Source organism: Bos grunniens, chromosome 29 (assembly GCF_055505025.1).
Source record: "Bos grunniens cultivar Pamir isolate PY7600 chromosome 29, Bosgru_T2T1.0, whole genome shotgun sequence".
NCBI lineage: Eukaryota > Metazoa > Chordata > Mammalia > Artiodactyla > Bovidae > Bos > Bos grunniens.
This window is the reverse complement of record NC_141193.1, coordinates 24,040,257-24,063,815: the sequence shown is the minus strand read 5'-3', so window position 1 is coordinate 24,063,815 and position 23,559 is coordinate 24,040,257. Positions and strand designations below refer to the sequence as shown.

Below are 23,559 nucleotides of genomic sequence, written 5' to 3'. Positions count from 1 at the left end.
GTCCCATCACTTCATGGGTAGTAGGTGGGGAAACAGTGGAAACAGTGTCAGATTTTATTTTTCTGGGCTCCAAAATCACTACAGATGGTGACTGCAGCCATGAAATTAAAAGACGCTTACTCCTTGGAAGGAAAGTTATGACCAACCTAGATAGCATATTCAAAAGCAGAGACATTACTTTGCCAACAAAGGTCCATCTAGTCAAGGCTATGGTTTTTCCTGTGGTCATGTATGGATGTGAGAGTTGAACTTGAAGAAAGCTGAGCACCGAATAATTGATGCTTTTGAACTGTGGTGTTGGAGAAGACTCTTGAGAGTCCCTTGGACTGCAAGGAGATCCAGCCAGTCCATTCTGAAGGAGATCGGCCCTGGGATTTCTTTGGAAGGAATGATGCTAAAGCTGAAACTCCAGTACTTTGGCCACCTCACGCGAAGAGTTGACTCATTGGAAAAGACTCTGATGCTGGGAGGGATTGGGGACAAGAAGAGAAGGGGACGACAGAGGATGAGATGGCTGGATGGCATCACTGACTCGATGGACGTTGAGTCTGGGTTAACTCCAGGAGTTGGTGATGGACAGGGAGGCCTGGCGTGCTGCGATTCATGGGGTCGCAGAGAGTCGGAGACGAATGAGTGACTGATCTGATCTGATCTGAGCATCCTTAATGTTCATGCCCTGTTCTCTGAAGTACAAACACTTAAAAGCATTCCAAATTCAGGTTTTTAATTTTGCAGAAATATTAATTTCCCTTTTTGAGCAAACCATCTCTATATGATCCCCTAAAACTTTCTCTTTCTGATAACAACAACAGCAAAAGACAATCAAGCTGTTTTGCTAAAAAGAAAAGAAAGGATTACCCAGTTTAAGAAAAATTCATATGTCATTCTGAGACAGAGAAGAGTCAACTTTAAATCAGGAATGTTTTCTTATATTTCATGTTCATTGAAATAGAATAACATAATGAAGAGTGTATAGAACATACTAAAGAATAATACATTTGAAGTCAGAATGATCAGAATTTAGTCTATAATTTTTCTTTCTAAAGCTGTGTGACTTAAAGTAAATGATTATCCAGTATTGGATTCACTTTCCCACCCATGCAAGACATGTATTTTGTTGATTGGCTATATGTCAATTTTACTTGCAAAGGTGAAAAATAAAACTCTTCGCCAAAAGCTTATGGACGGGAAATGGATTGTCCTTGATACTCTTAGAACCGCCAGTCTCTGGTATTTAAAGAAGATATATTATTGCCAAGTCAAATATGGGAAGATAAGAGTAGAAACAGAGCATTTATCCTCATTTATCCTTCTTATTGCAAGTTGATAGATAAAAACAACCCTAGTGATATGTTTTCAGTCTAGTGCTATGTAATTCACTATTTGGAGACCACTCATCTTTTCCCAGTGGAAAAATAATTTCAAAATTATAATGAAAAGAGATAATACATTCACTATTTAATGTTATTACTATGCAAGAAAAAGAGATGACATGTATCTTGAAAACAGTAAAAAATATATATATATATAAAAATGGAAATAAATTATATAAATAGGACTCAAATTTATTTAAGATACTAGGTAAAAAAGATAATAAAAATATGATAAGAAGATTGTCATTAAAATTAAACACTCAATATCACTGTCCTGTAACGCATGCATACAGACGGTTCTAATTAAAACTGTCTCATACTCAGGGTTTTTCTCAGAGCAAGTTTAACATCTTTGTTCCTCAAGCTGTAGATTAATGGGTTCATCATAGGAATCATATTGGTGTAAAAGACAGAAGAGATTTTCCCCTCATCCATAGACACAGCAGAAGGTGGTTTGAGATACATGAATGCCCCTGATCCAAAGAAGAGAGAAACAGCAATGATGTGCGAACTGCAGGTGCTGAAGGCTTTGGACCTGCCCTCTGTGGAGCTGATGTGGAGGATGTTGGTGAGGATGAGACCATAAGAGACAAAGATGGTGAGACTGGGCACAATGATATTGATACCTACCACGATGAACATTTCCAGCTCACTGACGTAGGTACTTGTGCAGGAAAGCTGGAGCAGAGGGAGGATGTCACAGAAATAATGGTTGATGGTGTTTGCATCACAGAAGGTCAGTCTCAGCATGCATCCAGTGTGAGCCATGGCACCAGAAAGTGCCATCAAGTAGGAACCAAGCATAAGGCTGGAACACACTTTAGGGGACACAACAACATTATACAAGAGTGGCTTACAGATGGCCACATAGCGGTCATAGGCCATTGATGTTAGCACATAGATTTCAGAAATGATAAAAAAACTGAAAAAGTAGAGCTGGGTCATGCACCCCACGTAAAAAATAATATTCTTTTTTGATATGAAGTTAATCAGCATTTTGGGTGTAAATACAGAAGAATAACAGAGGTCTATGAAGGACAAGTTAAAAAGGAAAAAGTACATGGGGGTGTGTAGGTGTGAATTCAGTGCAATTAGTGTTATCAATCCCAAATTTCCCAGCACAGTGACCATGTACATTCCTAGGAACAGGAAGAATAGAGGGAGTTGGAGATCTGGCTGGTTGGTTAATCCCAACAGAATGAATTTGGTCACAAAAGAGCCATTTCCAGGAGCCATTCTTCTCTAAGGTGATCTGTGAGCACAGAAGAAAAAGGTTACATAGAGAACAATGACTCAATTTTCACACAGTATCTCCTCTCACAAGTGTGGTGTTTCGGCCGGGGATATCTGACAGTAACCCAGCCTGGATTTATGGAATTGTCTTACCTACTCTCTCATGGAACTGTGTTAACCATTTTCATGAAATGGGGTGACAGGGAATTTTGCTTTTTTGGGTCTTTATAAACTAAATAGGAAAGAGTATCAAAACTTAGCCTACAGAAGAAAGAAACCACTGCCCTGTGCAGACTTGACTGCTTGGGGAAAAAACAAACAGTGGATAAAGGAGAGATTTGGACCAGGATCGACTCATTCTTCCCATATCTCAACATTTCTCCTTTCACTTGGAGTCTCCCCTCACCAGTAAGACTATAAACGAAGACTCTAGTGATTAAGTGCTGCTCTTTAAAGCCGATTAGACTGGTGGGGTGAGAACAAAGAAAATTGCTTCTTAACTAAAACTAAATGGCCAGAGTCTGCTGCTAAGTCACTTCAGTCGTGTTTGATTCTGTGCGACCCCATAGACGGCAGCCCACCAGTCTCCCCCGTCCCTGGCATTCTCCAGGCAAGAACACTGGAGTGGGTTGCCATTTCCTTCTCCAATGCATGAAAGTGAAAAGTCAAAGTGAAGTCACTCAGTCATGTCCGACTCTTAGCAACCCCATGGACTGCAGCCTACCAGGCTCCTCCATCCATGGGATTTTCCAGGCAAGAGTACTTGAGTGGGCTGCCATTGTAGGCCAGAGTCTACAAGAGGTTAACTCTCCTCCCCACATCACAGAGTAAAAACTGTAATTGTAGATGAGTGAGACTTCCATCCATGGAGAGGGGACTTACTGACTGATCTAATGCATCCTTTTAGGCCCCATGTCTCTGAGCATTCACTGGTCCATGTCTTAAATAGATATTTTTCTAAGATTTATGTGAGTCTCAGGAGGCAAAATTGGGAAATAATCATATCTTAGATCCTTGGACTTCCATTTCAAACAAGAAGAACATGAATAAATGAAATTCAGAAACTCACCTTCCTTTCTCCAGAAAACCCCAGGGCTTTCTTATCATTGGTTTTACCCTCTGGTCTTAGTAGGCAATTTCAGGTTCTGAAGCCTTGGTTCCTTTGATTCTAATAGAATTCAGCCCACATGTATTTTCTGATTTGACTTCAAAATCTTTTAGAAATATAAATCATAATTTCTGTTTATGACTTTCAGTCCACTCAAGCAGCAGAGAAAAATAAACATTTTTATTTATTATTATTTTTGCCACTTGGTAAGTCACAGATGATTTAATGTGAGTATAATGCTATAATGCACTCACTTATAAATGTGGCAGAAGTTTGCTCAGTCTCTTCCCCAGGGAAACAGTCTATGTATAATAGGGACCTGGGGGGATTGCATTTGCAGTCTGTAGCTTAATCTGTCCTTAGTCCCTTAGAGAATCCATAGTTTACTCAAGTTTTCCCTTCACTTAGGGATTTTCCATTCCCCAAAGAAGAGCCAAAACTCCCATTTTCTGTTCATTTAGATTACAGAAATGAAGAGGAAGCCCTAATCTCTTTTTTCCTACAAAAACAACTGATGCAAAAACAATTTATGTAGCAAATATGTAAGAAATTCAGAAACTTGTTAAGAGTCTTTCACCCAGTTTATGCATGAAGCCAGACATATTTAAGCTTGGCATAAGAGCAATTCTGGAAAATATGATTCAGAAATGAGTCCTAGAAAATCATTGCTGGTGCTATACTTAGTCACTCAGTCTTGTCCAACTCTTTGTGGCCCCATGGACTGTGACCTACCAGGTTCCTCTGACCTTGGGGATTCTCCAGGCAAGGATACTGAAGTGGGTTGCCATATACTCCTCCATGGGGATCTTCCCTGCCCAGGGATCAAACCCACGTTTCCCTCATTGCAGATGGATTCTTTACCATCTGCACCACAAGGGAAGCCCAAGAATACAGAGTGGGTTGCTTATCCCTCCTCCAGAGGGGCTTTTTGACCCAGGAATTGAACTGGGGTCTCCTGAATTCCAGGTGGATTCATTACCAGATGAGGTACTAGGGAATCCCAATTAATTGGCCTGTCAATAACTCATTTATAGGAAAAATGTTCCCTCTGAGATTTCCTAATCCATAAATTCTCTACACAGTCTAGAAAATAAATCTTATTAAAGGAGAAAAGGAATACTGGGTCTTCAGGATAAAGGTTTTTTATAATTTTAACAGTTCTAAATAACAATTTTCTTCTATATCAGAACTAGAATAGTGCAAAAAAAAAAAAATCAGGTTTGTGAGTACCTTCGCCATTTTTGGTTTATGCATCAGAGGTTGAGTTTGTAGTGAGACTGTATCTCAGCCTGTTCTATCCACCTCAGTGTGACTTTTCCTCACCTTACAAGGTGAAGAAGGTGCTCAGCTAGTTTTCAGATCTTTTTCAGAGGTGACTGCTTCATACGTAGCTGTAGATTCACTGCATTCATGAGAGGAGGTGAATCCAGGATCCTCCTATGTCACCATCTTGAACCACATTCCCTAAAACTGGGCTTCCCTGATAGCTCACTTGGTAAAGAATCCCTACCTGCAATGCAGGAGACCCCAGTTCAATTCCTGGGTCAGCAAGATCCACTGGAGCAGCGATAAGTTACCCACTCCAGTATTCTTGGGCTTCCCTGGTGGCTCACCTGGCAAAGAATCCCCCTGAATGCAGAAGATCTGGGATTGATCTCTGGGTTGGGAAGATCCCCTGGAGAAGGGAAAGACTATCCACCTTAGCATTCTGGCCTGGAGAATTCCATGGACCATATAATCCATGGGTCCACAAAGAGTCAGACATGACTGAGTCACTTTCACGTTCACTAAACATATACAGTCAATTTATCTCAATAAAACTGTAAAAATATGAAAAAGTTACTATTTAACTAAATAAGATATTTTATTTTTAAATGACACAAAGTGTACGGCCATGGAACTTCCCTGGTAGTCCAGTAGTAAAGAATCTACCTGCCAATGCAGGGGACATGGGTACAATTCCTGATAAGGGAAGATGCCACATGTCCTGGGACAACTAATTCCATTCACCACAACTACTGAGCCCTTGGGCCACAACAACTGAAGCCCACACTCTAGAGCCCAAGTGCGACAACTACCAAGCTCATGAGCCGCAACTTGAGAGCAACCCCCACTCGCCAGAACTAGAGATAGCCCAGCACATGTTTGACACAACTTAAGTTGGGAATCTATCTCTTAAATTGTAAATGTTATAAATCTAAATAGAGATCAAGTGTTTTTAATTAAAAAGAGTAGTATCACATTGATCTGTGCTGTTCTGAGAACATTTTGAAGGCTTAGTACAATAAAAGGTAAAAGTATCTTGATTTTTATATTGGCTGCATGTTGAAGTGATAATATTTTGGATCTAATGAGTTACAGGAAACATTATTATAATTAATGTCACATCTTTCTCTTTTACCTTTTTAATTCAGCTAGCAGAAAGTTTGAAATCATATGTGGGACTTGAATTATATTTAAATTGGATATTGCTAGTCTAGCACGTAGATGGTGCCTAATAGGTTTCATTTTTTTAGTTAACTTTTATTACAATGTAATTGCTTTACAATGTTGTGTTAGTTTCTTGCTGTATAGCAGATTGAATCAGTCATATGTATACATATAACCACTTTTTTTTTTTTTAATTTCCTTCCCATGTAAGTCACTACAGACCATTGAGTAGAGATTCTTGTGCTATACAGGAGGTTCTCATTAGTTATCTATATTATACATAGTAGTGTTTATATGTTAGTCTCAATGTCTTAATTCTTCCCACTTCCTCTTCTTTTTTTGGTTGTTGTTCAGTTTCTCAGTCTTGTACAACTCTTTGAGATCCCAAGGACTGCAGCACTCCAGGCTTCCCTATTCTTCACTATCTCCCAGAGTTTGTTCAAACTCATGTCCATTGAGTCGATGATGCCATCCAACCTGTCATCCCCTTCTCCTCCTGCCCTAAATCTATCCCAGTATCAGGGTCTTTTCCAATGAGCTGGTTCTTTGCATCAGGTGGCCAAAGTATTGGAGTTTCAGCTTCAGCATCAGTCCTTCTAATGAATATTCAGAACAGATTTTCTTCAAGATTGACTGGTTGGATCTCCTTGCAGTCCAAAGGACTCTCAAGCCCACTGATATTGAAGCTGAAACTCTAGTACTTTGGCCACCTGATGTGAAGAGCTGACTCATTTGTAAAGACCCTGATGCTGGGAAAGATTGAAGTCAGGAGGAGAAGGGGACAACAGAAGATGAGATGGTTGGATGGCATCACCGATTCAATGGAGCTGAGTTTGAGTAAACTCCTGGAGTTGTTGATGGACAGGGAGGCCAGGCATGGTGCATTCCATGGGGTTACAAATAGTCAGACATGACTCAGCGACTGAATTTAACTGATTATTAAGCCTTTAAATGTATATGTGTATGATGTATGTATACACACACACACACACACACACACATATCAGTCAGTTGCTCAGTTGTGTCCGACTCTTTGGGACCCCATGGACTGTAGCCTACCAGGCTTCTCTGTCCATGGGATTTTCCAGGCAATAGTACTGGAATGGATTGTCATTTCCTTCTCCAGCAGATCTTCCCAACAAGGGATCGAACCCAGGTCTCCCGCATTGTAGACAGACGCTTTACCATCTGAGCCACCAGGGAAGTCCATATATACATAATTTATATGTTGATTCACACTTAGGTGGCTTCCACATCTTTGCTATTGACAATAATGCTGCCGTGAACTCTGGTCACATATAATTTTTCATGGTACTGTTTTCATTTTCTTCAGATATATACTGATTGTTGGATCATAGGCAGTTTTATTTTTAGCTTTGTGATGAACCTCTGTACCTTTTTCCAAGGGCTTCCCTGGTGGTTCAGAAGGTGAAGAATCTACCCACAATGCAGGAGACCTGGGTTCAATTCCTGGATCGAGAAGATCCCCTGTAGAAGGGAATGGCTACCCAAACCAGAATTCTTGCCTGGAGAATCCCATGGACAGAGGAGCCTGGCTGGCTACAGTCCACCAGGTCACAAAAATCGGACACGACTGAAACAACTTAGCACATAAGCATACTAGGTCCATATATGTTTCTGAATGTTATATTCTCTTCTGCATTGATCCTTTTAATGTCCTTCCTTGTCTTTGTCTTTCGTTGTCCTTCCTTTGTCTTTCATTTGTCCTTTCCTTTGTCTTTCACTGACTTTGTTGTAATGACTACTTTGTCTTATATGGGTATAGAATCCCCCTCTTTCTTTTTTTCCTCTTGACTTGAATATCTTTTTTTTTTTAATTTAAGTTTATTTATTTTAATTGGAGGTTAATTACTTTACCATATTGTATTGGTTTTGCTATCCCTCATTTTATTCTGTGTGTCTCTTTAGATCCGAAATGAATCTCTTGTAGGCAGCATATGTTAGATGGTACTCTGTTTGTCTGTTGGTTTGTTTTGTTTTGTTTTTAATCCATTTAGCCACCCTATGTCTTCTTATTGGAACATTTAGTCTACTGACATGTAAATATGTATTACTTACTATCTTTTGCTACTTGTTTTCTGGATATTTCTGAATGTCTTCTCTGTCTTTTTCTATTGGTCTCTTCCACTGTAGTTTGATGATTTCTGTAGTTTTGTGTTTGTGCTCCTTTCTCTCTAGTTTTTATGATATCTACTGCAGGTTGTTTATTATGGTTACCACAAGTTTCATATATGTTGACCTATACCTATAGCCACTCATTTTAAACTGCTAATAATTTAAGTTCAAACAAATTCTAGTATATTTACAGTTGTACTTGCTTCTCCCACATTTTGTGTTTTAGATGTTGTATTTTACATTTTTCATGTCTATTCCATTTGTTGGAGTTATGGCTGAATTTTGGAGAAGGCAATGGCACCCCACTCCAGTACTCTTGCCTGGAAAATCCCAGGGACGGGGGAGCCTGGTAGGCTTCAGACCATGGGGTCCTGAAGAGTTGGACATGACAGAGCGACTTCACTTTCACTTTTTCCTTTCATGCATTGGAGAAGGAAATGGCAACCCACTCCAGTGTTCTTGCCTGGAGAATCCCAGGGATGGGGGAGCCTGGTGGGCCACCGTCAATGGGGTCGCACAGAGTCGTACACAACTGAAGCGACTTAGCAGCAGCAGCAGCATGGCTGAATTTATAATTTTCACCTTTTTATAGAGATTTATATCTACAATATCATATGTTTCAGGTGTACAACAGTTATTCAAATTTCAAAGGTTATATTTCTTTTATATTTATTATACAATATTGGTTATAGTCCCAGTGTGTACAGTATATCCTTATAGCTTGTTTACTTTGTACACAGTAGTTATATCTCTTAGTTCCCTACTCTTTTATTGCCCGCCCATCTTCTAATTCCTCTTTGGTAATCATTAGTTTGTTTGCTATATCTGTGAGTCTGATTCATTTTTATATTTACTAGTTTGTTGTATCTTTTAGATTTCAGATATAAATGGTATCATTTAGTGTTTGTCTTTCTCAGTGACTTATTTCATTTAGTATAATATTCTCCAAGTCCATTCATTTATTGCTAATGGCAAAGCTTCATTCTTTTTAACAGCCGAGCAGTATTCCATTGTGTGTTTTATCACATTTTATCCGTTTGGCCCTTGATGGACATTTAGGTTGCTTTCATATCTTGGCCTGATTCTACAATTTTCATTTTTAACCACTATATTAGCTTAAAGTGGTTGGTCCACAGCCTTTACTATATACTTGCCTTTACCAATAGAATTTTCCCTTCCTCTAATTTCTTATTCTTCTTGTGGTCTTTTTTCAACAAAGAAGACTTTTTAACATTTCCTCTATAGTTGCTTTTGTATTGGTGAACCCTTTTAGTTTTTGCTTGTTGGAGATGCTCTTTATTTTTACTTCAATTCTGAATGATAGACTTGCTTAGAAGAGTATCCTAGGCTGCAGGGTTTTCCCCTCCACCCCCCCCCCCCCCACCGCTTTAGCAGTTTAAATATATTTGTGTTACTCCTGCAGAAGTCCTTCAGAAAAATCGGCTTATAATAGACTTATGTGGGTTTCCTCCAATGAGATTCTTTGTTTTCCTATTGCTGCCTTTAAAATTCTATTTTGATCTTAATCTTTTGCCATTTTAACTATGATATGCTGCAGTGTATTTTGCTTTGGGTTCATCTTGTTTGAGACTCTCCATAATTCCCAAACCTGGATAGCTGCTTCCTTCAAGTGTTTAGCCAAAATTTCATTAAATACATCTTTTACATTTTCTCTTTCTTTCTGCTGGTTCCACTACAACACAAATGCTAATAAGCTTGATGTTGTCACAGAGGTCCATTAAACTACTCATATTTTTTTTTAACATGTATTTTAATTTTATCTTTGACAAATATTTTAGAAATTAATAGATAATATTCCTGTTGCTTCAAACCTTGCTTTGACCCATATTATTTCTCAATTTATTAGAAATCACATGAAACTTTGTAACACATCTTGAATCTCTAGATGGTTTGGAAGTAACTTTTTTTAACTGTGGTAAAATATACATGCCCCAACATTTACCATTTTCAGTTCAGTTCAGTTCAGTCTCTCAGTCGTGTCTGACTCTTTGTGACCCCATGAATCGCAGCACGCCAGGCCTCCCTGTCCATTACCAACTCCCAGAATTCACCCAGACTCAGTCCGAGTCAGTGATGCCATCCAGCCATCTCATCCTCTGTTGTCCCCTTCTCCTCATGCCCCTAATCCTTCCCAGCATCAGAGTCTTTTCCAATGAGTCAACTCTTCGCATGAGGTGGCCAAAGTATTGGAGTTTCAGCTTTAGCATCATTCCTTCCAAAGAAATCCCAGGGCTGATCTCCTTCAGAATGGACTGGTTGGATCTCCTTGCAGTCCAAGGGACTCTCAAGAGTCTTCTCCAACACCACAATTCAAAAGCATCAATTCTTCGGCGCTCAGCCTTCTTCACAGTCCAACTCTTACATCCATACATGACCACAGGAAAAACTATAGCCTTGACTAGACGGACCTTTGTTGGCAAAGTGATGTCTCTGCTTTTGTTTTTTTGTTTTTTTTCTTTTTTTTAAATTTTATTTTATTTTTAAACTTTACAATATTGTATTAGTTTTGCCAAATATCGAAATGAATCCGCCACAGGTATACCCGTGTTCCCCGTCCTGAACCCTCCTCCCTCCTCCCTCCCCTACCTTCCCTCTGGGTCGTCCTAGTGCACCAGCCCCAAGCATCCAGTACCGTGCACTGAACCTGGAATATTTTTTAAAATCTGTTGTTCTTTTTTTCTATTCTCATTGTGTGGTTTCCATTATTCTATCACCCATATCACTTAAGCATTCATCTTTACACTAAAATGCCTCTAATTCCCTCTAGTGTATTTTTCACACAGTTATTGTATACTTGAGCTATAACTGTCTTTTTTTTTTTTTTTCCTAGTTCCTTGTTAAAATACTCATGCTGTTCATCTATTATTTCGCCTGGTTTTATTAGCATTCTTACTACTATTGCTTTGAATTCTTTATCAGGTAAATTAGTTATCTACTTTTTTTTTTTTTTCCTAATTTTATTTTATTTTTAAACTTTAAATAATTGTATTAGTTTTGCCAAATATCAAAATGAATCCACCACAGGTATACATGTGTTCCCCATCTTGAACCCTCCTCCCTCCTCCCTCCCCATACCATCCCTCTGGGTCGTCCCAGTGCACTAGCCCCAAGCATCCAGTATCGTGCATTGAACCTGGACTGGCAACTCATTTCTTACATGATATTTTACATGTTTCAATGCCATTCCCCCAAATCTTCCCACCCTCTCCCTCTCCCACAGAGTCCATAAGACTGTTCTATACATCAGTGTCTCTTTTGCTGTCTCGTACACCGGGTTATTGTTACCATCTTTCTAAATTCCATATATATGCGTTAGTATACTGTATTTATGTTTTTCCTTTTGGCTTACTTCACTCTGTATAATAGGCTCCAGTTTCATCCGCTGCATTAGAACTGATTCAAATGTATTCTTTTTAATGGCTGAGTAATACTCCATTGTGTATATGTACCACTGCTTTCTTATCCATTCATCTGCTGATGGACATCTAGGTTGCTTCCATGTCCTGGCTATTATAAACAGTGCTGCAATGAACACTGGGGTACACGTGTCTCTTTCCCTTCTGGTTTCCTCAGTGTGTATGCCCAGCAGTGGGATTGCTGGATCATAAGGCAGTTCTATTTCCAGTTTTTTAAGGAATCTCCACACTGTTCTCCATCTACTTTTCATTAGGGTTTAAATCAAGGTTTTAGTTGCTCTTGTTCTTTCATCTGAAACAAATTCTTACAACTTCTTATTTTTCTTAAGTTTTTCTGTCTCTCTTAGGTAAAGCAGTTACATATTCCAGTCCTTGAAAGTGGTTTCTTGTATAGGAGTGTCCCTATGAAGTCTGTGTATGTTCAACGGCTTTGGTGGGAGAACTGGATCTGAAGTGAGCATGGACCATATCTTTCCCTGGGGTGTGATGGCAGCCACTGCATTGGTGGGATGTAGGGCTGGAGTTGGTGGGACCAGAGCCAGAGCCAGGTGTGAGCAAGGGCTTCCCAGTTCTCAGTGGCTTTCATCACCTTATCAGGGGTAGCTGTGTGGCCTGAGGAGCTGAAACAAGAGTGTTGAGAAAGTGGATTTCTCCTGTATGTGATGGCAGTTTCTGAATTATTCTAGGCCTGTGAGCTTAGGGCTGTGTTGGGTTCTCGGCTCTGTGCTGGTTTCACTTTTTCCCTAGTGTGCAAAAGGCTTCCTTGTTGGCTCAGTGGTAAAAAAAAAAATCTACCAGGGGTAGGAGACCCAGGTTTGACTCCTGGGCCAGGAAGGTCCTCTGGAGCAGGAAATGGCAACCAATTTCAGTATCCTTGACTGGGTAATCCCATGAACAGAGGGGCCTTGTGGGTTACAGTCCATGGGGTCACAAAAGAGTTGGACATGATTTAATAACTAAGCATCAACAACCTTTCCTCAGTTAGTGGCTGGGCAATGGTGAGGGGTTGGTGCTACAGCACAGAGCTGACCCTGCTCTCTCCCAATATGGATAGGAATGTGCACACTGGTGATAGTGTTCTCTTCCCTGGATCTAACGTCACTCCTCCTCGAGTGCCTACAGAGACATATGAGTTGACAGTGGCTCAGTTGCAGCCTCAGTGTCCAAGTCACCTCCCATCCCTCCAAGTGTGCACACTTTTGTTAGCAATGGAATCCATCCTCCCCTTTAGTGGTGAGTGACCACAGGAGCATGAGAGACTGGGGCAGGAGCTCAGTTAGGGCTGGGGAAGAGGAAATGCTGGGGTGGTCCTTGCCAGCTGGATGGAGTTCCAGGCAGTTTTCAATCTGCTGCCACCATGCTGTGACTGGGAGTGAGCAGATCTGGCACATGTTCTTCAAGAGCAGGGTGTCAGTTACTTGCAGCATTCAGGTAACTCTCCACTGGTTTTCAAGCCAGAAAGGGGGTTTATTTCCTGTTGTTAAACCCTAGGGCTGGTGTGCGTAAACTGTGGCCCCAAATCCTTGCTCCTCCAGGAGGATTCCCCAGCCTGTGATATCCTTTTTCCTCTTCTCTGTCCCAGGTGAGAAGTATAGGTCCCAACCATATCGCTGTTTTCCCCTTCCTGGAAGACTCCATATGGATTATTCTTTATAACCTTCATTGTAGAACAGCTGTTCTGCTCTTGCCCACATGGATTTCAGCAGGAGTTTCTCCATATGTAGTTGTAATGTGATGTGTTCCTGAGGAAGGGTGAGCTTAGCATCCTGCCAACCTGTCATCTAGAACTCCTGTCTCATTTTTATAATTTAGATTGCTTTAGGCTATCTCTGTGCAGAGGATCAGGTTTAGGTGAAAAATTTAAATTCCTTTCTGGTCTTTTTGAGCCTATATCATTCCAGGTACATACAAGGAGACCTTCCCATTATCTCTGTATATGCTTCTTACTTTACAAAAGTCCTAGTCTTTAATGTCTGGCTCCAAAAAGAAAAACAGGATGGGAAGGGAAAACAGTACAAGCTTTTAAACTCCCTGGAAGTCACCTCAGCTGGATCAGAAGGGGATTATAGCAATGGTGGGGAGACACACCAACAGTGGTTGCCCCCACTGTGTCTGCACATCTGGTTCAGAAGCAAAAATCAGTAATCAGAGCACAGACACTGGATATTGGAGGGAAAGGTCCTACTATCTGACATTCGGTTCCATAAGTTTTGTCGAAGCCTCTCCTGGACATGTGCATGCCTGACATCCATGGAAAATATTTACATTAACCCTTGACACATCATACTGAGGCTTTTATAGGTTGCATTTTTGCCTTAAAAATAAGAATGCAACATCTTTTTCAGTATACACAGTGCAAAAATATGTGTATCCACCAAGTATTTCTTTCAAGATGTCATTATACTGCCAGTTGCACTTTGAGGTTGAGTAATTTGAAATCTGTATGGAAGTAGCATATGAAGCTCCACAAAAAAAAAAAAAAAAAAACCTGTCAAAAATAAAATAACTTAAGCTGATAGCCTATATAGAGAAACACTGTGAGCTCAATAATATTTCTAGGGCATTATAGAAGGAGAACAGGGTCATAGGTAGGAGCTTTCAAGTCCTTCAATGTACTCTCTAAATTCCTTCTTCCTAACTTGAATTTCAAATGCTCTTAACTATGTTATCACCTGTAGCTGCCCTCTTTCTCCCTGGTTCCAAATGTGACTCTTTTTCACCATCATTTCCCAATGCCCTACTACTGTACAGTCATGTACACTATAACTTTGTCAAAGATTTGTATACTGTGAGATACATATACATTCCTGTACAGAAGAATACAATTTCAGAATAAAATTTGTTTCCTAAGCCTTATGACCACTTCCCACACAGCGACCTCTTATTTTCTGGTTATGTGTCTTGTAGAGGTCTGTCTTCATGATGTGATTCTGGACTCCTTTCTTTACCACGTCCTGTTCTTTTAATAATAATAATAATAAATCACTTTCAAACACCTGAAATTCATTTTCTTAGTTTTAGACACATACAAAAACCCTTCCAATGTGAGTCAATCTTTTCACCAGTGTGTGTGCTAAGTTATCTAGTCATGTCTGACTCTTTGCAACCCTACGGACTGTAGCGTTCCAGGCTCCTCTGCCCATGGGATTCTCCAGGTAAGAATACTGGAGTGGGTTGCCTTGCCCTCCTCCAGGGGATCTTCCAGATCTAGAGATCAAACCCACATCTCTTACGTTTCCTGCATTGGCAGGTAGTTTCTTTATCATAGTGCCCCCTGGGAAGCCCCATCTCACCAATATACTAGTCCAAAAGACCTTCCTTTCCCACCCAAAGAAACCCATGAAACTCTTTGCCTAAACAAGCAAACAAACAACAAAAAAGCACCATGTACCATGAGAGAAATTCATACATCCCCTGGAATAAACAACAGTTAAGCTTCAAATTAAAAATATTTTCTCATTAATGATCATAACTGAAACGAATAGAATAGAATGAAGTAGATGTAAGTAGACTACAGAAGTAGCAGACTTGAAATTAGAAGGCTATCTGTTTAGTCTAGATTTTTTTCTTTATGAATCTGTGACATTTAATAATTAACCATTTGGAGCTTCATTTTATTATCAATGAAATAAATATATTTAGATGATCTGCTGAGTTCATTGTGGAAGGGTAAAGGGAAAACTCCAGCCAAAGAAGTTTGATATAAAATATTTACCAGATACAAAATAAATTACAGATAAAGCCTTTATGGAAACTTCAATCTCTAACATTTAAAGGAGACATAGTCTTCCAGGTCAGAGAATGGAAAAATGGGAGTAGAAACAGAATATCTGATGCATGTTTCTAACAGGAAGTGGCAAATAAGCACAACCCCAGTGAAACAATGTTACTTTAGTCTTATCTAGCTGATTTTCATCACTGGTCTGTCATTATATCAGAGGTGTCTCAAATTTGATCACTTGGGGACCATTTTCCTTTTCAGTAAAAACTGAAAATATGAAATGACAATAAAAATAAGAGATACTACATTTTTAATTTAAAATTACTAGTAAGAAGGAAAACTGCAGGAGATACCATGCAAATGATTAGGGAAAAAGAAGCAACAGACAGAAAAACCAGAGATAAATTATTAGTGGAAGGCTCAAATATTACTTAAATTTTGTTATTTAAAAAAGAGAGAAATAAATTCTAACTATAACTATTTAAATGAACACACAGAATCTCCTTCTCCTAAAACTATATGCACAGACAGATAATGTTTCTGATCAAAACTTCACCATCCTCAGGACTTTTCTCAGAGCAAGTTTAACATCTTTGTTCCTTAAGCTGTAAATTAAGGGATTCATCATGGGAACCACATTGGTGTAAAAGACAGATAAGACTTTTCCCTTATTCATGGGCATAGAAGATGGTTTGAGATACACAAATGCACTTGATCCAAAGAACAGAGAAACAGCAATGATGTGGGAACTGCAGGTCCTGAAGGCTTTAGACCTGCCCTCTGTGGAGCTGATGTGAAGGATGTTGGAGAGGATGAGGCCATAAGAGACAAAGATGGTGAGACTGGGCAGAATGATGTTGATGCCTGACACAATGATAACTTCCAGCTCAAGGATGTAGGTACTTGTGCAGGAGAGCTGGAGCAGAGGGTAGGTATCACACAAATAATGGTTGATGGTGTTTGCATCACAGAAGTTCAGTCTCAGCATGCCTCCAATAAGAATCATGGCATCCAAAAATGCCATCAAGTAGGAACCAAGCATAAAGCTGGAACACACTTTAGGGGACATGGCAATTTTATACAAGAGTGGGTTACAGATGGCCACATAGCGGTCATAGGCCATTGATGTCAGCACATAGCATTCAGAAATACCAAAAAAAGTGAAGAAGTAAAGCTGAGTCATGCACCCCATGTAGGAGATAATCTTCTTCTTTGATATGATGTTAATCAGCATTTTAAGTGTGAAAACAGAATAACAGAGATCTATGAAGGACAAATTAAAGAGGAAAAAGTACATAGGGGTGTGCAGATGTGAACTCAGCCCAATTAGGATGATCAAGCTCAAATTTCCCATCACAGTGACCATATACATTACTAGAAACAGGAAAAACAGGGGGAGCTGAAGAACTGATTGGTCTGTTAATCCCACTAAAATGAACTGAGTTGTGAAAGAGTCATTCCCTGGAGCCATTCTTCTCTAAGGGGATCTGTGAAAACAGGGGAGAAGCGTTACATAGAGGAAAAAGAGTATTTCCCACATCTCCTCACATAAAGTGATGTATGCACTGGGAATGACTGTGACTAGCCCAAACTGGACCCACAGAATTTACTTACCATTACCATGGAAATCAGTGACATAAATTTCCTGTATAAACGCTTTACAAACCAAAGTGTTTGTAAAGCAAGCATTTTACAAAGTGTTTGATGCTTTGTAAAGCATCAAAATTTAGCCTTTTATCCAAAAGAATAATGGTGGCTCAGGGGTAAAGAATCGATCTGCAATGCAGGAGACACAGCAGAGGCAGGTTTGATCCGTGGGTCAGGAAGATCCCCTGGAGAAGGAAATGGTAACCCACTCCAGTATTCTTGCCTGGAGAATCCTATGGACAGAGGAGTCTGGCAGGCTACAGTCCATAGGGTTGCAGAGAGTCAGAAATGACTGGGCAACTGAACAACAGAGGAAAACAAGTGTGAACGAGGACAGAGTTTCCCTTCTCTCATCTCACCATTATTTCATTCACTTGGACTCTCTCCTCACCTCTCCTCTCCTCTTCTTTTGGTAGTAATCTCCAAAGCCTGGTTTTTGCCTCTAGTGCACATAAGACTATACAGGGTAGGATCCAAGAATATTGCTTCCAGTTTATTTGAAAAACAAATAAACAAGGCTAGAGGAACTAAAGTCTAGGACAGCTTAAGTTACTCCATATCAGTTCAGTTGCTCACTCATGTCTGATTCTTTGTGACCCCATGGACTGCAGCACACCAAGCCTCCCTGTCCATCACCAACTCCCAGAACCTACTGAAACTCATGTCCATCAAGTCGGTGATGCCATCCAACCATCTCATCCTCTGTCGTCACCATCTCCACCTTCAATCTTTCCCGGCATCAGGATCTTTTTCAGTGAGTCAGTTCTTCACATCAGATGGCCATAGTATTAGAGTTTCAGCTTCATCCTCAGTCCTTCCATATACCACAGAGCAAAATTTATAAAAGTAGAAGAAATAGTGTTCCACCCATGGAGAAGAAACTTACTAAGAAACTGCATCTCTTGTGTCTGTAAATGATTCTGAACATTCCCTGCTCTCCCCTCAAACAGATTTCTCTGCAAGATTCACTGAATCTCAGGACTGCACAAATAAGAAATGGACTGTCATATCTTAGGTTCTCAGTCTCCCTCTTGAACAAGGAAAACATGAATATAAATGGAATTCAGAAACTCACTCTCTTAAAGGCAGAATGCCCCAGGTCTTTCTTCTTGTTTTTACCCCATAGTCCTGGAAGAGCAATTTCAGTTTCTGAGGATTTGGTTAATTGATTTTAAGAAACCACCATCTGTAATTAATTTTTTATATGCCCTAGAATTCTTTCAGAATTAGAGATCATAATTTTGATTATGATTTCCTTCCTATCCAGCATCAGAAAAAAATAAATGGTTGTTATTATTATCACTTTGGCCACATAGGAAGTCACAGAGGATTTAATATGAGTGTAATGATATAACGTACTCACATATAGATACGGCAGCAGCTTGTTCCTATTCCCCAGGGAACAGTTTCTATGTGTAATAGGGAACTAAGGGGGTTGTATATACAATCTGTCTTTAATTCCTTATAGACTCAATATTTTATTCAAGCTTTTCCTTTGCTATAGGGATTGCTCATCCTCCAAGGAACAGCCAAAATTAATGACCATTTCCCATCAGCAAGATGGCAAAAGAGCAAGCCCTAGAATCTCCTTCCCTGCATGAACACACTGACTCAAAACAAATTATGTACAGATTCCCTCTACAAGAAATCCAAAACTTAGTCAAAAGGATGCTGCACACAGTTCCAGCATGATACCAATCATGTTGAAACTGTTAAGAAAATGCAAGGTACATCTTGCCATATATGTATGGTGATCCAGAACTATGTGACTGGGACAAAATTCCCCAGTTCCCAGGTTCTCCCTGGGGAGAGAAAGATGCACAATACATCCAAAGCCCCAATTTTTCTAAGGGCCATTCAGAAGACTTGTCTCTGTATAGACTGTGTGAGAAAGCTGAAGGGATATAGGATATGGCATAGTTTATCTGCCTGAGGTGAGAGAGAAGAGAGACACCAATTTGGGCTAAAATTCACTATAGCCACCTACCCCACATTAACTTAACATAGCTAATAGTAGAAAATATTTTTCCTACAGTTTCTCCTTGGTAAAGGAAAAGGTACACTATTCAACCAATGACCCAACTGATCTGGGAGCTGCCTGAGGAACTGACTAATCTCCTGTGTTAAGGGTCTACAGGATCCTGACATTCTCCAGAGGCCTGGAGCTGCTAAAAACAAAGTGGTTATACTATCACAAGATTGAGAGGTCTGCTTTTTCTAGCCAAGTTTATTGAGAGGGTCAGCTCCTTTACAAGGCCAGGTCATGAAAATTAAAATAGTTTGCTATTTTGTCTATATGCAGACATGAGTGCAGAAAGACAAGGAAAAATGAAGAAAAGTGAGATTACATTAAAAAACAAAAAAAGTATCTTTCCAAGAAAGTGATCCTAAAATTGGCCCTGAATTGGAGATACATGAAATGGAGATACATGATTTACCTGACTGAGAATTTCTTTAACTATCATAAAGATGCTCAAGGTAGTTGAAGAACAGTATGTGAAAAAAGTGGCAATTATATTCGTTGAAGAGTACCAAACAGAAATCATGAAGCCAAAACGCAATAATTGAACTGAAAAATTCACAAGAAGGTCAAAATAGCAGACTAAACAAATGTAAGAAAGAATTATAGAGTTTGGGAAAAGGACATCTGAAATAATTTAGTAAGTGGAGCAAAAAGAAAAAAGAATGAAAAGTTGTGTCAAAAGTCTAAGATTTATAGGAAGTGTTAGTATCACATGAGCTACATAGGCATTCCATGGATCACCACAGGAGAAAACGTAAGCGATGATCTAAAAGGTTTATCAAATAAAATCTGGCTGAAAAAATCCTCAAGTCTATGCAAACAACTGGACATACAGAAACTAAAACATAATATCCCAAATAAGATGATCCAAAAGAAATCCATCACAAGGCACATTACAATCAAGTTAGCAGAAGTCAAAGAAAGAGCTTTCTCTTCAAGTATAGTTGATTTACAATATCATGTTAGTTTCAGGTGTAAAACATAGTGATTCAATATTTTTATAGATTATGTTGCTGCTGCTGCTAAGCCGCTTCAGTCGTGTCCAACTCTGTGTGACCCCATAGACGGGCAGCCCACCAGGATCCCCTGTCCCTGGGATTCTCCAGGCAAGAACACTGGAGTGGGTTGCCATTTCCTTCTCCAGTCCATGGGGTCGCTAAGAGTCAGACACAGCTGAGCGACTTCACTTTCACTTTTCACTTTATAGATTATACTTCATTTAAATTTTTATGAAAATATTGACTATATTCTCCATCTATATAATATGCCTTTGTTGTTTATATATTTTATGCATACTGTTCTGTATCTTTTAATCCCCTACTCCTATATTTCCCTTCACCCCTTCCCTTTCCCCACTGGTAACTACTAGTTTGGTCTCTACATCTGTAAAAATGTTTCTATTCTGTAATATTCACTTCTCTTTCATTTTTTAAATATTTCACATATAACATAACATATAGCACTGATCTTTGCATTATTTCACTGAACATACTATTCTCTGTGGTCAACTACATAATTGCAAACAGCAGAATTTCATTTTTTCATGACTAATATATATGTTAACACCCAAAGAAGATGTCCTTTTAATTATAGGGGACTGGAATGCAAAAGTAGGAAGTCAAGAAACACCTGGAGTAACAGGCAAATTTGGCCTTGGAGTACGGAATGAAGCAGGGCAAAGGCTATTTAATAGAGTTCTGCCAAGAGAACGCACTGGTCATAGCAAACACCCTCTTCCAACAACACAAGAGAAGACTCTACACATGGACATCACCAGACGGTCAACACCAAAATCAGATTGATTATATTCTTTGCAGCCAAAGATGGAGAAGCTCTATACAGTCAGCAGAAACAAGACCAGGAGCTGACGGTGGCTCATATCATGAACTCCTTATTGCCAAATTCAGACTGAAATGGAAGAAAGTGGAGAAAACCACTAGATCATTCAGATATGACCTAAATCAAATCCCTTATGACTATACAGTGGAAGTGAGAAATAGATTTAAGGGACTAGATCTGATAGAGTGCCTGATGAACTATGGATGGAAGTTCATGACATTGTACAAGAGACAGGAACCAAAACCATTCCAAGAAAAAGAAATGCAAAAAAGCAAAATGGCTGTCTGAGGAGGCCTTACAAATAGCTGTGAAAAGAAAGGAAGCAAAAAGCAAAGAGGAAAAGGAAAGATACACCCATTTGAATGCAGAGTTCCAAAGAATAGTAAGGAGAGATAAGAAAGCCCACCTCAGCGATCAATGCAAAGATATAGAGGAAAACAATAGAATAGGAAAGACTAGAGATCACTGCAAGAAAATTAGAGATACCAAGGGAACATTTCATGCAAAGATGGGCTCAATTAAGGATAGAAATCGTATGGACCTAACAGAAGCAGAAGATATTAAGGAGAGGTGGCAAGAATAGACAGAAGAACAGTACAACAAAGATCTTCATGACCCAGATAGTCACGATGGTGTGATCACACACCTAGAGCCAGAAATCCTAGAATGTGAAGTCAAGTGTGCCTTAAGAAGAATCACTACAAACAAAGCTAGTGGAGGTGATGGACTTCCAGGTGAGCTATTCCAAATCCTGAAAGATGATGCTGTGAAAATGCTGCACTCAATATGCCAGCAAATTTGGAAAACAGCAGTGGCCACAGGACTGGAAAGGTCAGTTTTTATTCCAATCCCAAAGAAAGGCAATGCCAAAGAATGCTCACACTACTGCCCAGTTGCACTCATCTCACACGCTAGTAAAGCTCAAAATTCCCCAAGCCAGGCTTCAGCAATACGTGAACCACGAACTTCCAGATGTTCAAGCTGGTTTTATAAATGGCAGAGGAACCAGAGATCAAATTGCCAACATCTGCTGGATCATCGAAAAAGTTCCAGAAAAACATCTACTTCTGCTTTATTGACTATGCCAAAGCCTTTGACTGTGTGGATAACAATAAACTGTGGAAAATTCTGAAAGAGATGGGCACACCAGACCATCTGACCTGCCTCCTGAGAACTCTGTATGCAGGTCAGGAAGCAACAATTAAAACTGGACATGGAACAACAGACTGGTTCCAAATAGGAAAAGGAGTACGTCAAGGCTGTATATTGTCACCCTACTTATTTAACTTATATGTAGAGTACATCATGAGAAATACTGGGCTGGAGGAAGCCCAAGATGGAATCAAGATTGCCAGGAGAAATATCAGTAACCTCAGATATGCAGATGACACCACCATTATGGCAGAAAGTGAAGAGGAACTGAAAAGCCTCTTGATGAAAGTGAAAGAGGAGAGTGAAAAAGTTGGTTTAAAGCTCAACATTCAGAAAATGAAGATCATGGCATCTGGTCCCATTACTTCATGGCTAATAGATGGGGAAGCAGTGGAAACAGTGTCAGACTGTATTTTTCTGGGTTCCAAAATCACTGCAGATGGTGATTGCAACCATGATATTAAGAGACGCTTACTCCTTGGAAGGAAAGTTATGACAAACCTAGACAACATATTAAAAAGCAGAGACATTACTTAGCCAACAAAGGTCCATCTAGTTAAGGCTATGGTTTTTCCAGTGGTCGTGTATGGATGTGAGAGTTGGACAATAAAGAAATCTGAGTGGAGAAGAATTGATGCTTTTGAACTGTGGTGTTGGAGAAGACTCTTGAGAGTGCCTTGGACTGCAAGGAGATCCAACCAGTCCATTCTAAAGGAGATCAGTCCTGCATGTTTATTGGAAGGCCTGATGTTGAAGCTGAAACTCCAATACTTTGGCCACCCGATGCGAAGAGCTGGAGGAGAAGGGGACGACAGAGGATGAGATGGCTGGATGGCATCACCGACTCAATGGACATGGGTTTGGGTGGACTCTGGAGTTGGTGATGGACAGGGAGGCCTGGCATCCTGCGGTTCATGGGGTCACATAGTCGGACACGACTGAGTGAACTGAACTGAACTGACTGAATATCTATATTACTCAGCCATTAAATGTGTATGTGTATGTATGTATAAATTCATCTTTTGATGGACACTTAGGTGGCTGCCACATCTATGCTATTAAAATAATACTGCTATGAACACTGGTTTCATGTATTTTTTCATATTATTGTTTTTGATTCCTTCAGATATATACCAATTGTTGGATCATACAGAAGTTTTATTTTTAGTTTTTTGAAGAACCTCTGTAACTTTTTCCATAGTGGTTGCACTCGTTTGTATTCCCAGAATTGTATTAAGGTTTCCTTTTTTCCACATCCTTGCCAATTTTTGTTTGTGTTATTATTCATGATAGCCATTCTAACAGGTGTGAGGTAATAATCTCACTATTATTTCGATTTACATTTCTCTGTAGTTCAGCTGGTAAAGAATCTGCCTGTAATGAAGCAGACCCTGGTTCGATTTCTGGGTTGGGAAGATTAACTGGAGAAGGGATAGTCTACCCATTCCAGTATTCTTGGG

The 23,559-nt window shown here is 39.7% G+C and overlaps 2 protein-coding genes across 3 annotated transcripts; both read right to left on the bottom strand.

Moving 5' to 3' along the window:
* Positions 1 to 1,676: 1,676 nt before the first annotated feature.
* LOC147342350 (olfactory receptor 8B3-like) lies at positions 1,677 to 2,624 on the bottom strand. The gene has a single exon (XM_086385098.1). The coding sequence runs from the start codon at positions 2,607 to 2,609 to the stop codon at positions 1,677 to 1,679; it is 933 nt and encodes a 310-aa protein (XP_086241224.1). The 5' UTR covers positions 2,610 to 2,624.
* A 13,358-nt stretch (positions 2,625 to 15,982) lies between these two features.
* Positions 15,983 to 22,955, bottom strand: LOC147342349 (olfactory receptor 8B3-like). Of its 2 annotated transcripts, XM_086385096.1 has the most exons (2): positions 22,945 to 22,955; positions 15,983 to 16,913 (listed from the first exon to the last, which is right to left on the bottom strand). In XM_086385096.1, exons 1-2 carry the CDS (start codon positions 22,953 to 22,955, stop codon positions 15,983 to 15,985), a joined length of 942 nt encoding a protein of 313 aa, XP_086241222.1. The 2 variants fall into 2 exon arrangements, with proteins under 2 accessions (XP_086241222.1, XP_086241223.1); XM_086385097.1 differs by lacking the exon at positions 22,945 to 22,955 and having other exon boundaries at positions 15,983 to 16,942.
* Between the last annotated feature and the right edge of the window lie 604 nt (positions 22,956 to 23,559).

What these genes read in the sequence shown, in the direction of transcription:
- LOC147342350 (XM_086385098.1), bottom strand. Translation starts at nt 2,609, where the DNA reads ATGGCTCCTGGAAATGGCTCTTTTGTGACCAAATTCATTCTGTTGGGA.